The sequence below is a fragment of the Geotrypetes seraphini genome, chromosome 1, assembly GCF_902459505.1.
Source record: "Geotrypetes seraphini chromosome 1, aGeoSer1.1, whole genome shotgun sequence".
NCBI classification, from domain to species: domain Eukaryota; kingdom Metazoa; phylum Chordata; class Amphibia; order Gymnophiona; family Dermophiidae; genus Geotrypetes; species Geotrypetes seraphini.
Genome location: NC_047084.1, coordinates 196,714,789 through 196,731,200, shown reverse-complemented (window position 1 = coordinate 196,731,200; position 16,412 = coordinate 196,714,789). Strand labels below are relative to the sequence as shown.

The window sequence follows — 16,412 nt, the reverse complement described above, 5'->3', positions numbered from 1 at the left end:
TTAAGTCTGAATGCTAATGACCTAGTTCCTTAACTCGACCCTCGTAGGGATCCCACGTGGATGTCCCATTTAGTCTTAAAGTCGAGCACGCTGGTGGCCTTGATCACCTGCACCGGAAGTCTGTTCCAGTGACCTACCACCCTTTCTGTGAAGAAATACTTCCTGGTATCACCACTAAATTTCCCTCCTCTGAGTTTGAGCGGGTGCCCTCTTGTGACCGAGGGTCCCTTGGGAAAGAATATATCGTTTTCCACCTCGACACGACCCGTGACGTACTTAAATGTCTCAATCATGTCACCCCTTTCCCTGCGCTCCTCTAGGGTATAGAGCTGCAGTTTGCCCAGTCTTTCTTCGTATGAGAGACCCTTGAGCCCCGCGATCATCCTAGTGGCCATCCGCTGGACCGACTCAGCTCGAAGCACATCTTTCCGGTAATGTGGCCTCCAGAATTGCACACAGTATTCCAGATGGGGTCTCACCATGGTTCTGTAGAGTGGCATTATGACTTCAGGTTTACGGCTGACGAAGCTTCTATTGATACATCCCATCATTTGCCTTGCCTTTGATGAGGCCTTCTCTACTTGTTTGGCAGCCTTCATGTCTGCACTGATGATTACCCCCAAGTCCCGTTCCTCTGAAGTCCTAGCTAGCGTTTCTCCATTCAAGGAGTATGTTCTGCATGGATTTCCGCTGCCGAGATGCATGACCTTACATTTTTTAGCGTTAAAGCCTAGCTGCCATGTCGAGGACCAGTTTCCCAACGTGATCAGATCTTGTGTCATACTATCCTGGAGGTTGCTTTCACTTACTATGTTACACAGTTTGGCATCATCGGCGAACAGTGCTACTTTACCCTGAAGCCCCCGGGTCAAGTCCCCTATGAATATGTTGAAAAGGGATGGTCCCAGGACTGAGCCCTTCTATCCCCTTTTCCAGCAGGAAACTGTCCAATCCTTTCTTAAACCCCAGTACCGTACTCTGGCTAAACTTACTCGAAAATGGAAAAAAATATTTATCCAAATCTGGAATCCCTATAAACAATCTTTGAGCCCCAAGGCTCGCAGTGACATTCTAAACGTATTATAATTGACTGGTTCTGAGTCCCTGTCAAGGGGTCCTTTAGGGCATTGACAGGGATACAGATGTCTTATTTTCTTATTAATTTTACCTATTATGTTCTTGATCTGTTTGTCCTTTATCGTTTTTTAAGGGGGTTCTGGAGCGGAATTGGGAGGAGGAAGTGGGGTTTGATGGGAAGGGGGGTTATACAATGGTTATATTCTGCTGTTCTTTTCTGAGTTTACTGTTATATTGTTGGATATTCTTCATTTTTCCATTATTGAAGTCTGGTACTCTTTGGGGAGGGTGGGGGGAAGTAGGAGTTATATATAAATCGGATGACTTGCTCTGTATTGATTCACTTTTCTTGTTATTGTTCTTAGTCATGTCATCAATACAAATTGCTGAAACAAAGACTATAAGAATAGCCTTACTGGAGGCAGTAGTCTAACTAAGATGGTGGCCTGATTGCGTTCGGCTGAACACTGCAGTAATAACCAGCAATGGTCAAAAGGAAATCAAAGACCCAGGTTTTCCCTTCGGAACCCGGGCTGCAACCACAATTACCTGGCCCGACAGATGCGTTCGTTGAACGGGGACCCAAAGTGGAGCTGAATGAGACCTTGGCGCGAGGTAGAGCGGTTTCAGAGACTCCTCACACTTCCTTTCGAGGAGACCAGCCTATCGCCAGAAGCGCGTAGGATGCCGGCTCAGCCACTCCTCCGCCCAGTGTTGCAGGACACGGAGAGTGAGTTAAGCTTCACAGCTGCCTCCGAGAGCTGCATGGATGAACAGGAAGAAGAATTAGCAGTGAGGAAGGTATTGACTGCTTTATTGCCATCTTTGCTGCCGCAAGAAGCCTTGGAATTAGTGGAAGGGGTGCACAAGTCGCCACCGGTAAATTTACCTTTAGGTACTGTGGAACTCAAAGATATGGAATTTAAATACTCTGTTACTCCATTGGTAAAACCGCTAGTTGATCTAATTTCAGTTTGGGAAGCTATTTCCAATTTACAAGTGTCTCTGGGAACTCAAATCCAAAAGTCAACAACTAACTGTTCTGGGGTATTATCTGAGACTTTATTCTTGCAACAGAGAGTAGGCAAATTAGAAAATAAAGTATTGGATCAGGAAAAAAAAAGCTTGAAATTTTGGGAGCACAAAAACAGCTCCTAATAAAGGAAAATGGAAATATTAACTTCAAGATGGAAATTTTGGAAAATATGACAAGAAGACAGAACTTAAGATTGATTAATTTTCCTAAATCACTTACTGTCTCCCCGTTAGACATGTTTAAATGATATCTTCTGGAGGTTTTGAAAGTCCCACAAAATTATTTTCCGCCCATTTCAAAAATTTACTATATTTCCTTGGGAAAGAAGAAAACTCCGGAAGACCAGCAAGAACCACAATTAGATGTATTGGACTTGACAAATATATTAGAAACATCAGAGTTAGAACAGATTATTTTACTACACTTTTTGTTCAATTAGCACTAGATTCAGATAGAGAATGGTTATTGAAAATGTTTTTTTAAGTATAAAGATGTTACATTTCTGAATCAAAAAGTTAGAATGTACCCAGATATGTCCCGAATAACACAAAAAAAGATGAAACAGTTTTTGCTTTTGAGACCCCAGGTTCTAAAGTTGGGAACAACATTTGTATTAAGATTTCCCTTTGTGTTTGGTTAATTTCAAAGGCATTAGATACATTTTCTTTGTTTCTACATAGTTATCTAGATTTATTGTGGATAATGGGGTGGATACCAATAGACAAGAGTTACGCTTGTAGTTAGGAATTTAGGGTCTTTTTCAGGCTGTCTTTCTTTATTCCTAAATTATGATGAAGTGATATGTTCTCCGATTTTGTGGAAACTCCTTCTCTAATTATTATGGACTAAAGTACAGTGGAAATAGGAATATATTATTATTTTGCTCCTTTAGTTTTCTTTTTCCCATACTATATTAGAAATGTATAACTATGTTTATAATCTAAAATAATAAAACGCTAGCCGCGCATGCGCACTCAACTGCATGCTTCTGTTTTCCCTGATCTGTATGTCCGTGGCTTTGCAGGAGTGCGCATGCGCGAGCCCCCAGCCTTACTGCTGCCCAGCCGCACTGCTTTCCAGCCGCCAGCGTTGGACTCCCTGCTCTCCAGATCACGGTGTACAGACCAGTAGGCCACTGGGAGCTAGGGAGAAAGCAAGGACACAGCCGGAAATTGAAAAACGGCACTGAAGTACCATGTGAAGTATATTTTTAAAGTTTAAAGTTGACGCGGTGGCTCCTCTCACGATCGCTGCCTGCATTGGAAGCCTTCTCCGACGCAGGTGCGGCTCAAGAGAGGAGCTGCAGCGACTTTAACATTTAAAAATATAATTCACATGGTAGTGCCGTTTTTCGTTGATGGAGGTCTGCGTGAGCAGGGAGGCGGTGTGGGGCCGTAATTTTGAATGTGGCGCGAGCTGGAGCAAGTCCGTCCTGGCCCTGCGTCTGCCCTCCACCGACTGCCGGCTTCCTTGAAGCCCTCACGAGGGAGGGAAACAGAAAAAAAAACGGTACGTGCAGGGAGAAGCTGGGCCTGCCTGCGGGAAACACGATAAGGGAAGGGGGGGCCCTTGGAGCAGGCTACACCGCGGGAGGGAAGGGGGAGGGGCCAAAAGGAGCAGGCCACATCGTGCTAAGAATACATACTGTACATAAGAACTTAAGAATTGCTGCTGCGGTGGCCCTTAGGTCAAAGACCAGTGACCTAACTGAGGCTAGCCTTACCTGCGTGTGTTCTGGTTTAGCAGGAACTTGTCTAACTTTGTCTTGAATCCCTGGAAGGTGTTTTCCCCTATAACAGACTCCGGAAGAGCATTCCAGTTTTCCACCACTCTCTGGATGAAGAAGAACTTCCTTACGTTTGTATAGAATCTATCCCCTTTTAATTTTAGAGAGTGCCCTCTTGTTCTCCCTATCTTGGAGAGGGTGAACAACCTGTCTTTATATACTAAGTTTATTCCCTTCATTATCTTGAATGTTTCGATCATGTCCCCATTCAGTCTCCTTTTTTAAAGGGAGAAGAGGCCCAGTTTCTCTAATCTCTCACTGTACGACAACTCCTTCAGCCCCTTAACCAATTTGGTCACTCTTCTCTGGACCCTTTCGAGTAGTACTGTGTCCTTCTTCAAGTATGGCGGTCAGTGCTGGACGCAGTATTTCAGGTGGGGGCATACCATGGCCCGGTACAGTGGCATGATAACCTTCTCCGATCTGTTCGTGATCCTCTTCTTAATCATTCCTAGCATTCTGTTTGTCCTTTTCACCGCCGCTGCTGCATATTCCGCGGACAGCTTCATCAACTTGTTGACCAGTACTCCCAAGTCTCTTTCCTGCGGGGGTCTCTCCAAGTACTGTACTGGACATCATGTATAAGATTTTTATTACAGACATGCATCACCTTACACTTATCCACGTTAAACCTCATTTGTCATTCACGGCCCATTTCTCAAGCGTGTTTATGTCACGTTGCAGGTCTTCACAATCCTTCTGTATCTTCACTACTCTGAATAACTTTGTATCATCTACATGGTCTGATAACTCCTCTACTCATGATAATGATGCATTGAGTGGGTCTGTGTAGACTCTGATGCTTAACATTGAGCAGGAGTGTATGACCTTTTCCTCGATTGATGCTTCGATGTATCCTTGGGCTGGACTGAAACAGGCATGGAAGTCTTTAAAGCCTGCAAAGACTGCAACTGCATTAGCCCTGAAAACTCTTGTCTGAGCATAGCCTAGATCTCCTCCTGAAGAGTTTGTGCCGGTATTGTAAAAGACAACTGCATGGAAGCAGTCTGCTGAACCTGTTGCTGGGGCTTGAGAGACTTTGATGTCTTGGCATGCCTATGAGAAGACAATCATCTGAATGGAAGGAGAGCAATCTTTGGTGTGTTGATTCCAAGTTTCCAAGTTTCCAAGTTTATTAAATAGTTTGATTAATCGCCATATCAAAATTCAAGGCGATGTACAAAATAAAATAAAACACATAGTTATGAGACATGGGTAAAATATTATATACAATACATACTGTTATAAACACAAATCACAATATTAAAATAAAAATAAATTATTGGACATTGTTAGAAACAAAAGGAAAGTTCATTAATGGTTACAATGCATATTAAGTTCAAAATAATACAAAAAAAGAAAAAAAAAAAAAAAAAAGAAGGTAATAACATAGGGGGAGGAAAATTATTAAAAATATAATATTAAAAGATCGTTAATCGCTAAAAGCATCATTAAAAAGGAAACTTTTAAGCTTACTCTTGAATTTATCTAGATTTTTTTCTTCTCTTATATATGTTGGAAGATCATTCCAGGATTGAGGAGCTGTCACCGAGAAGATAGTAAGACGTCTAGTATTGATGATTTTTAAAGAAGGAATGGTTAATAAATGTTGGTCCTGTGATCTCAATGTTCTAATAGTGGAATATGGAATTAAGACTCTATGGATGAAAGCCGGAGTTTGAAAAATGAGAGTTTTAAATGTAAGTAAACATATCTTGAATAGAATACGGTGTGCTATAGGAAGCCAATGTGATTCTTTAAGTAAGGGAGTGACGTGGTCAAATTTTTTTGCTTTATGAATTAATTTAATAGCGGCATTCTGAACAATTTGTAGACGTCTAATTTCTTTTTGAGGTAAACCTTTGAATAAGGCATTGCAGTAATCGAGTTTAGAGATGACAAAAGAATGAATCAAGATATTAAGTGATTTTGCACATAAAAATTTAGAAACTGAACGAATTTGTCGTAATCTGAAGAAAGTGGATTTAACGACATTGCTTATGTGGTCGTGGTATGACAATTTATTGTCAAATATAATACCTAAGATCTTTATGTTGTGTTGAGTCTGTAATGAATTGCCATTGATAGAGATTGGAGTAGTAAATGTACTGCTATCCTTCCATGGGAAAAGCATAACATTGGTTTTTTGAATATTTAATGATAATTTGTTAGTGTCCAGCCAATGATGAATCTGATCCAGTTTGTTATTTATTGCTGTTATTTCTTGTACATTCTTGGGGTCAATTGGGTGTAATAACTGAATATCATCGGCATAAGCGAATACCGAAAAACCAATGGATTGACATAATGTCATAAGTGGGGCTAGAAAAATATTAAATAAAATAGGAGAAAGTATTGATCCTTGTGGAATTCCAAAAGGTAATGTGAAATTATTAGAATTTGTATTGTTAAAGATAACTGTAGAGGAACGGTTTTCAAAGTAGGATTTAAACCAGCTAAGAACTTGATCGGTTACACCTATGGAGTATAGTCTGTTAATTAAGAGGGTATGATCTATGGTATCAAAGGCCGAAGATAGATCAAGAGAAATCAAAACAACCGAAGAGTGGTGATCCAGATGATAGAGTATCGTTGTTGTCATCCCTATCAGAGAATGTTCTGTGGAGTGATTATGTCTAAATCCGGTTTGATTTGGGTGCAGTATATTGGTTTTTTCTATGTATTCTGATAGTTGATTGTATACAATTTTTTCTGTGATTTTTGCCAAATATGGGATGTTGGCAATTGGCCTATAGTTGGATTTTATATCAGGACCGACTTTATGATCCTTTAAGACAGGGCGAATAGTCGATTTTTTCCAAGCTTTTGGAACTTTACTTTGCTGTAAACACATATTGATTAAGGTGTGTATAAAGGGACCAAAAATAGGAAAATATTTTTTAATGGTGATTGGGGGGATGGTTTCCATAGGGGATCCTTTGAGATTAACAGATTTAATGATTATTTCTAAATCATTAAGACTAGGAAGTTTGAAATAGGAACATTTTGAAGATAAAAGGGAAGGCGTATCAAGATCCAATATTGATATGGATTGTTGTTTTTGTATGAAATTATTTCTGATATTATTTACTTTTTCAACAAAATAATCTGCTAATTCTTGTGCTGTAGGAAGGGGCTGATTGTCATGAAGCGTGTTTTTTGAATGTTGATTAATAGATTTTAAAATATTATATAGTGTAGCTGTGTTTTTGGCCTGTATAATTTGTCTAGAGTAATATGAAGATTTTGCCAAAACTATTTTTTCTTTATAGTATATTGCCTGTTCTTTAAATTTTGATAAAGTTAACTGGTTTTTGTTTTTCCTCCATATTCGTTGATACTTACTATGCCATCAAGGAAATTGACACTTGAAGGCTACAGTGGTATGCCTACAGGGGAATAATATTTGTGTTTCTTAGCTTTCTTATGTTCTGCATCCCCTGATGCTTGAGGCACAGGTGAAGATATAGAATCTTGCTTCTGTAAGGAGCCCAAAGCTCTGGAAGCCTTTAATGTCTCTGAAGACTGTGTCTGCAATAGCCCTGAAATCTCTTGTCTGAGCATAGCCTAGATCTCCTCCCGGAGAGTCAGTGCTGGAAGGAACATTGGGATAAAAGTCTGCTATACAGGTTGGTTTCATGTAGGAGACCTTGATATTGAGACATGCCTACAAGGAGATATCATCTTCATGGAAGGAGAGTGATCTTCCTTGTACCAACGTTTGCTGTGTGTCGAGGAAGATGACACCAGGGAGGATGCAGTGGCATGCCTAGAAGGAGAAGAATGCTTGTGCTTCTTAGTTTTATGTGCTATATCCTTCGATACTCGAGACATTGAAGATGATGTAGAGTCCTGCTTCTGCAAGGAACCAGTTGGTCAATGCTCTGGCTGTGGTATCAATGTACTCGGTGCCAAAGTCAATGCTGGGGTTATAGGAGGCTGAGTATCGAGTTCTGAGTCCCTTGCCATGCTGGATGTCTATACTGATGTAATACTAAAAAGTTTTTCGAATTGAAGTTTCCGGACTTTGAGTGACCTTTTGCTTATGGAGACAGAGGGCACAGTTAATGTCCCGATGTTGAGGACTAAGGACATGGCTCTTACTATTGTTCAAGGGATTTTACTAGTTAGGGAAGAGATAAGGACTCATCCAAGAACAGGTAAGAAAGGTATTTAAGTGATATAAAAAATGGATATAAGAGGATACAGAACCAGATAAACAAATATGGGAATAAATTGTGGGATATTGGTAAGAATGAATATGTGCTTCTTGCTAGAGTACCGAGGGTTTACAGAATCCATTTTGGGTATGGCAGCTGACAAACTCTTTGTCCTGCTGTGTAGGATAGTAAAAAAAACCCTCAGACCAAGTTTCCCGCACTTTTTAGGTTTCTTAAGAGTCCTTTGTCCAGTTTATGTCTAGGGGATATACTCAGGGGATGTGCTGGCAGACTTGAGTTGGCCTCTGACCTGGTTGCTATAGAGATATACCTTTTTCCATTCTGGACTATGTGGGCCACATTCTGAGAGGCTCCTTTTGAGGAGAAAATTACATAGACAATAATCTGATACATACGTGTATATGTATAAATGTATGTATATGTATGTACCAGATATTAGTAAACTGTTTAAATATAAGTCAGAACTTTCTAAGTCAGTAATTAAATATTTAAGGACTTTCTTTTGATAAAAACATATCTACCTCAAATTGTATTAGGTGACTTGCATAGAAAAGTTAGACTTTTTTCCAAAGTTGTTTAGCACCTCCCCTTCTCACTTGTGAGACAAAGGGCTGCAGGATGTTAGATGAATTGCAAACTGTTAGATAAGCAGTTTGGATTTTAAGGAGCACAAAGGACCATTTTAGGCTGTGTACATGAATATTTCTTGTAAGTATATTTTAACATTAGAACTGTTTCTTCTGTTCTTTCTTTTTTATTATTGATTTAAGTTTTAGTATTAGAATGTAAACTTATCACTCCTATGTATGTATTCATGCATGTACCTTATATGAGATGAAAAATCTGTTAACCAATTATATGGAAGTAAAATTTATGATGTCATAACTAGTATAAAGATAATAGGATTAATACGGCCTATTGGATTTTCTCTCTTTAGGAAGATACAATTAGTCTTCTGTTAAGAGAATTTCCCATTCCACAAATGTATTCATATGTAAGAGCCCGTGGTAAGAATATTTGTCATGAAATGGCTTTTAAAATAAACATTAAGTGGAACAGATTTGTGCAATTATTGGACACCTTTGAGATTTTGTTTAAACAAGATTGATTGGCAAAATATACCTGTTTAGGACCCCCTGGACACATCAATTAAGTGGGTCAGTGCCTGAGATGGTTCAATTACATTGAAAGCATTTTTTAAAGCAGCAAAGTACCAATTTTGACATGGAGGGGAAAATGGCCGACGCCAAATTAAAAGGCTCAGTGGCCCAGTGAGCTTGCATGAAAAATATCCCGAAAACGATCTATGCTCCCGAGTAGAAAAAAGAGAATCAAGGTGGCCCCGAAGGTCAAAAACTGAAAGTCGACAAAATTAAACCAAAGTCAGGAGAAATACTAGAATGGAATAAAACCAAAGAATTATGACAAAAAAGATGGAAATAAAAAGATGAGAAGGCACAAAAAGTCAAAAATGTTTGATACGCTGAAGAGAAAATTGAAAACATAGCCTCTCAGCTCCGTGAAAAATGAACTGATGGTCCTGCAAGCTGACATTGGGCAAAAAGCTACAGGCAAGCAGGCAGAACAGACACTTAAAGATTTTAACTGACCGTGCACTTGGCAGTGTATCTATTGGGTTCCATGGATGTCACCCACATGTGAGAATATTATGCCTGCTTGTTCTCAGAGAAAAAGAGGTTAGGAGAAGACAATGGACTAATACTGAAAGGAAACGCTCTCATTTTATTGACAGCAGACAAATTCAGAATTGCACTCAAATATTCCTAAGTTCATGACAAAAAGAACTTTTGACAGCCTCATTCTTATGAAAACAGTAGTCTAGGAAAGTATTAATAATCATAGAAAGTAATATTTAAACACTATCTAATCTGTGTTTCTCAAAGAAAGTGATGCTAGATACTGGATATTAAAGGCTACTGTGTTCTAGCAGCTCTAGAGCATCTCTATCAATGGGAAATATGGCAGTACTCACCAGGAATGTTTTCAAGTAATTTTTGCTTTGCTTTCTGTTTAGTTTCCTGATGCTGCTTTTCTGTCCTAGATGGTTTTGCAGGTGCTAGTTTTCCATTGGGCCAGAAAGCATCACGAAACGCACTGATGTAGTAAATTACCATCTGTTCACTGAATATCCAATCCATAGTTTCACGTATTTGTCTGTTAAAACAAAATCAAGGGAAATAAAATAGCATATTTTAGTGAATTTGTTCCTTTATGTCACTGCTACTCTAGCTCCCATGAATAAGAAAATGTGAGTCAAGTCCAGCTAGACATCTAATTTGATTTTTATACCATTATCCCCTAAATTGGGTCCACAACAGTTTACAATAGTCAAATCAAAAGGACAACAGTCAAACCCAAAGCCATAATTAATAAAATAGAAGATTAGGTTTTTATCTTGGTAATATTCTTTCTGCTACCCCTCACTCATATCTTTCAACTGCTACCCCTCACCAGTGGAGAATAGCTCCCTCTTCAATCTCCACATCCTCTAAGCTTCTTGAGCTACAATACAAAGTTCAAAAAGTACCTTGTCATGACCTTCTACAACTTCCCCAGCATTCTATGGTCTCCAAGTCTGCTATCAAGAAATCCAAGGCATCAAAAATCCCTACTAATGTGCCTCCAGGAATGTGCCGTCTTTTAAATTCTACCAGCCAAAAAGTCTACCAGGGCTCTATGCTTTCAGCAAAGATCATGGCACATCAGCTGCAAATCTTGCATTTACAACATTCCATCTTACAGCAACTTCATACAGTTTCGCCTGAAGCTATTCCCAATCTTCATGTGGCTCTACAAGAATCTACTTACCACTTAATTAAGACCAATTATGATGCTTATGGCTTTAGCCACCAGACGCGTCAGACCTCTGAGAAGATCGTCATGATAGACTGGCAGATGCTCCCTGCTTAAGGGAGAGCCTGTTTGGACAAAAGGTGCAGGCCACTGTCTCACAACTTAAGGAACATTCTTCAGCCAGTCATAAGCTCTCAGCTCAACCTTCTGATCAATTTCAGCAGTTTCGTAATCCTTTCTCTACCCTTCCATTTCATAGAGCATACCAACAACAGTTTTTTCAACAATACTATCTGTGTTAATGTTTTGCTCCTTACAACAGACTAAGAGACCGTAAACAACTGCCTACGCTCAAACCTGTGCCTAGTTTTAGACCATTTGCCAGTGGGAGAGTGGCTAACTCGTTTCTTCTCAGTTTGGAACGAAATCACAACAGACCAATGGGTCCTCAACATTGTGTCTCGGGGATATCTACTAAATTTTCTAACCCCTCTCCTACCTTCTCAGAACCTGCGTCTATCAACGGTTCATCCTCAGCATGACTCTCAACTTGCAGCAAAGTTATCAATTCTTCTACAGAACAATGCCATAGAAAAGGTATCACGTCTGCAGATCAATCAGGGGTTCTACTCAAAGTGCTTTCTTATCCCCAAAAAGACACAAGGAGGGGGGAGGGGGTGTCAGTTATCACTGGGGAAGAGTGTGGGGGTCTGTACTTTGTGTCTACAATGGTTATCTGGTCACTTTGGATACCTTCTGGGTGTGTCTGTCAGCTTGTAGCAGACTGCCTGTAGGGAAAGGATTTCTGCCTCAGAAGACTGAAAAAAAAAAACCAAATCCACCACCGGAAATCTTCTGGATGCTGGTCAAAGGGACTCTGACTGAAGATTCCAACTCTCATAGATCCATACGGCATTTCGGGGGTAGATTACATGCAGGGGCCCCACAGGCTGCGCTCAAGCTTCTGATAAAGCAGCAGTTGAGCAAGCTTCCAGGGGACAGACCTCAAGTTTTCATGGCATAGGAGGAAGGGGCAGGCTCTTTGACTCAGCCTCCTTAAGAGTCCTTCAGGGTGGGAGAACCACAAAAAGCATGACCACAGGGATAAGAACCTGCTCAAAAGCAGCAAGTCATGATGTTGCAAAATGCAAGCATGAGGAAGTGGTGGAGGTCAAGAAATCCCAGTCAGCAGTCCTGCATGGGTCCTTGAGGCCATCTGTTAATGGATTTTCAGGTTTTGTTAATCTCATATTGAGAGCCTATTTGACGTGCCTGAGAAGCACTGCACTGTCTGTGAGCACATCAGCATAGGAACAGAGAGAGTTCCTTTCTACTAGGCTTCTCTGCCTTGGAACAAACTGGCTCCAAGCGTCCCTGACCAATCTGAGCAGGAATGGGAGTACTTGGTCTATTTCCATTCCTTTATTATCCTAAGACTCAGCTGCATCCTTGGATGTTTAGGGTCCCTGTCAGGGGCTGGAGGTCAGGAGGTGATGGCTGCTCTCGATCAGGGGGGCAATCCTTATGAGAACTGTCCTTTCAAGTCTGCAACAGTTTCACGTCTTCTTTCGGGTCGCAGCTTTGAGTTTAGTTAAGCAGGAAAGAGTGGACATATCTCCTGCTGCAAGAGGGGTGTCGCCTCCGTTCAGGGGAGGGGTTTTGTTTGCAGCCGCTGCAGGGAAGGGGTGTTATGATGCAGCAGAGAGAATGGGCATCTCTCCCGCTGCATCACAACATAGGAGCTTTCTAGCAGTCTCTGACACTGACCGGCTTATTTTTGTCACCAAAAACCGATGCCACTTTTTGAAAATGGTTCTGCATTTTTTAAGAATCCACCAGAGGGCTCATTTCAATGTTGAAGAATCCATTTGCATGTCAGTGTCGGAGACTGCTAGAAACTTCGCTATAGACAGAGATAATACCTTTCAATAATCCGCCGCTAAACTGTGTACAGGCTAAACCGCCGGAAAACAGTTTAGCGACGGCATTAAAGTTTTGAGAATCTGGGCCTCAGTTTTCAGTTTTAAACTTACTGCAGTTTTTGTACACACTAAAATTATTATTAAAAATGGCTACTTACCTATTGATAGTTCTTCCAAAAGTAACTTGCACCAGAGCAATCAGTGTTTTTCTGACCCATTTAAACACTAAAAATAAAGTAAAAAGTCATTTTTTAAATTATAAACATATATAACATTCTTGTAGTTGTATACAAAATCAGAGTAATAAATCAATATTCTGTTATATCTAGGGCTGCACATTTAAAAAATTAATAACAAAATTAACGTGTTAAATGTTTAATGTGTTCAGCTCTGCCCTGTCGCCACAGTCCACTATATCCCCTCCCTACCTATAGCTAATCTTTTACAGTCAGCCAGCAGTGCTAGCAATTAAACAGAGCACTGCAGGAAGGCTTGCTGGCTCCAGTATTTTGCAGTCTCTTTAGTCCCTGCTATACCAGAACAGGAAGTTATATAAGCTGTTCTGGTGTGGGAGGGACTGAAGCAGTGGCGTACCTAGGGTATGTGGCACCCGGGGCCCATCATTTTTTGACCCCCCCCCCCATGTAAAAAAATATTTTTTGTAATGACCATGAAACGTAATAAATGGTCAGAATAGAAACAGGCAGTGAAAATTTTCTTATATTCCAAACATAACATAACATAAATTATGTCTGAATTGTCATGACATCAGAAGTACATATGGAGTAGTTGCAGGTGATGCTTGGGACAGTTCTGATTGTGTTAGTTCGGTTTTATGTGTTTTTTGAATAGAAGGGTTTTTATTTCTTTTTGAAGGTTTTGCAGTCTGTGGTCGATGTCAATTGGTTGTAGAGTTGGGGGTCGAGTGTTGCAGCTCGAATGGCTAGGAGGTTGTCGAACAGTTTTTTTCTTTTGACGTTTTTGGTTGGAGGGTGTGTGAATGGTGCGCAAGTTCTCCTATGTCTGTTTGAAGTGGATTGAATTATTTAGCTGAAGAAATTAGTTACCCCCTCATCCCACACACATTAATTCTCTTCCATTTTTGTTCCCATTATAAAAAACACTGATAAGTTCCCAGAAAAAAAATACATTAAAATAAGAAGTGAAAACAAAGGCCCCTACAGATGAGAACATAACATAAGAATAGCCTAACTGGGTCAGACCAATGGTCCATCATGCCCAGTAGCCCATTCTCATGGTAGCCAATCCAGGACACTAATACCTGGTCAAAACCCAAAGAGTAGCAACATTCCATGCTACCGATCCAGGGCAAGCAGACACTTCCCCCATGTCTTAATAACAGATTATGGACTTTTCCTCCAGGAATTTGTCCAAATCTTTCTTAAAACCAGCTACACTATCTGCTTTTACCATAACTTCTGGCCACTTCATTTTTAAGTTTAGATCTTTCCTTTCAAACAGAGATCTTGCTAGATGTCAAATACAGCACAAGGTAACTTTACATGGACTTAGCTGTGCAGGAAATGTGAATCTCCTCATACACCCACCATATAGTGCAAAAATGTGCAAAGGTCTGTTTTTTTCTTTCGATCACTACATAGCCTAATGCCACACAAGCAGCACTGTTACAAACATATTCTGTAGGTCAATGCTAAGGATAACAAAGTTTCCTTCCTTGGACCAGAAGGAGATAAACCACTGGAAGAGATCCCAAAACAACACCCAAAGACCCACTTAGTGTGTGAACCAGTTGAGTGGAGTGGACTAACTGGGGGGTGGAAATGGGCCCGGAGTTTGCTCAGCAGAATTTCCCAGACCACCTCTTCCTCTCAACACATTGACACGCTGCCACCATCACCACTAGGAACACCTCACTGGGTAGGCCAGCTATGCTATAAACTTTATAAAACACATTATTATATTTTCTTATAAAGCACATATTTTAACTGAACTCTCTGACATCCTCAGCCTTTCCATTCACAAAAATAGAAGGAAGAAAAGTTCCCATTTCCTGCTGTCTCATGTCCCCGGCCTATACAATATTTTTTTTCTGCAGACCCTTTAAAAGTCTGACCAAATCCTCGTTTCACTTGCATTATAAAGTACTGAGGATGCCATCTCTCCCCAATCCCAGGTCCTAAAGCAGTAGCGCAAACTAATGCTGCCAGATACAGGAAAAAAAATTTTGATTCGATTCAGCCCTATTGAATTGGTTTTTCAATTCGATTTTCCTGCCCAGTTGGGTGATTTTTTTCAAAACTCCTGGTGGGTTTTATAGCTTTTTCACCCCCTTTGGCTTCTCCTAACCACACTGGCGCTGTGGTGTAAATAAAATAAAGAAACAAAAAGGACTTTTCCTCTCTCTGTTAAATCCTAGCTCACGTTTGCAGTCCAACACCAGCTCTGGCAGGATACACATTTCAAATCTGACATATTATAATCACAAAACAGAAAATAAAATTAATTTTTCTACCTTTTGTTGTCTGGTTATATTTCAAATCTTGTTGGTCCAAGGCTCTGGTTTTCTTCTGATAACTTGTTTGCCAGGGTCTCCTTCTTTCTGCATGCTAACCATCCATCTGCCAACTCTGTCCTCCCTTTCCATTTCCCTTCCCTTCCCAGGAAGTCTGGTATCTTTCCTTTTTTTCATCTCCCTCCACAGATCCACCTTTTCTTAAATACCCTTTCATCCGGCATCTCTCCCTCCTTCCCCACCATCCCAGAGTCCACCATCTCTCCCTTTCTTTTCCTAATTACCCTCCTATCCAGTATCTCTATCCCTCCTCCACACCATCCCTTGTGTCCAATTTCTCTCCCTTTCTGTTCCTTCCCTCCCTAAATCCCATGGTCCATCATCTCTATTTTCAGACCCATTATTTCTTTCCCCCCCCCAAAGTTTGGCATATGCACGTCTCTTTGAACACCCCCTTCCCTCCGTGTACTTCTAAATCATGTTCCTCCCCAAAGGCCTGTCCCCCCTTAAAGGTCTGCCTTTCCCCCCTTGAAGGCCTGCACCCCCCTTGAAGGCCTGTCCCATCCCCTTGTAGGCCTGTCCCCCCCTTGAAGGCCTGCCTGACTGTCCCCCCCTTGAAGGTCTGCACCCCCCGAAGGCCTGCACCCCCCCCGAAGGCCTGTCCCACCCCCTTGTAGCTTCTCCCCCCCATTTAGGCCTGTCCCCCCTTGAAGGCCTGCCTGCCTTTCCCCCCCTTGAAGGCCTGTCCCCCCTTGAAGGCCTGCACCCCCCCCTCGAAGGCCTGCACTCCCTTGAAGGTCTGCACCCTCCCCCCCGAAGGCCTGTCCCCCACTTGAAGGCCTGTCCCACCCCCTTGTAGGCCTGTCCCCCCCCTAGTAGGCCTGTCCCCCCTTTAAGGCCTGCCTGCCTGCCTTTCCCCCCCTTGAAGGCCTGTCTCCCCCTTGTAGGCCTGTCCCCCCCTTGTAGGCCTGTCCCCCCCTTGAAGGCCTGCCTGCCTTTCCCCCCTTGAAGGCCTGTTCCCCCCCTTGAAGGTCTGCACCCCCCCCAAAGGCCTACACCCCCCCCGAAGGCCTGCACCCCCCCCCCCCCGAAGGCCTGCCTG

At 41.5% G+C, this 16,412-nt stretch overlaps 1 protein-coding gene across 5 annotated transcripts in view; it reads right to left on the bottom strand.

Annotated features, from left to right (window-relative positions):
- The window catches only part of SNX25 (sorting nexin 25), a 421,363-nt gene that overhangs the window by 28,361 nt on the left and 376,590 nt on the right, over positions 1-16,412 (bottom strand). For 4 of the 5 annotated variants that reach the window (XM_033943506.1, XM_033943498.1, XM_033943491.1 and 1 more), the window contains 2 exons: positions 12,975-13,041; positions 10,074-10,255 (listed from right to left, as the gene is read on the bottom strand). In XM_033943506.1, coding sequence (XP_033799397.1) covers positions 10,074-10,255; positions 12,975-13,041 — 249 coding nt within the window. Of the gene's footprint in view, positions 1-10,073; positions 10,256-12,974; positions 13,042-16,412 lie in introns of those variants that run through there. The other variant, XM_033943531.1, reaches the window with a different exon arrangement.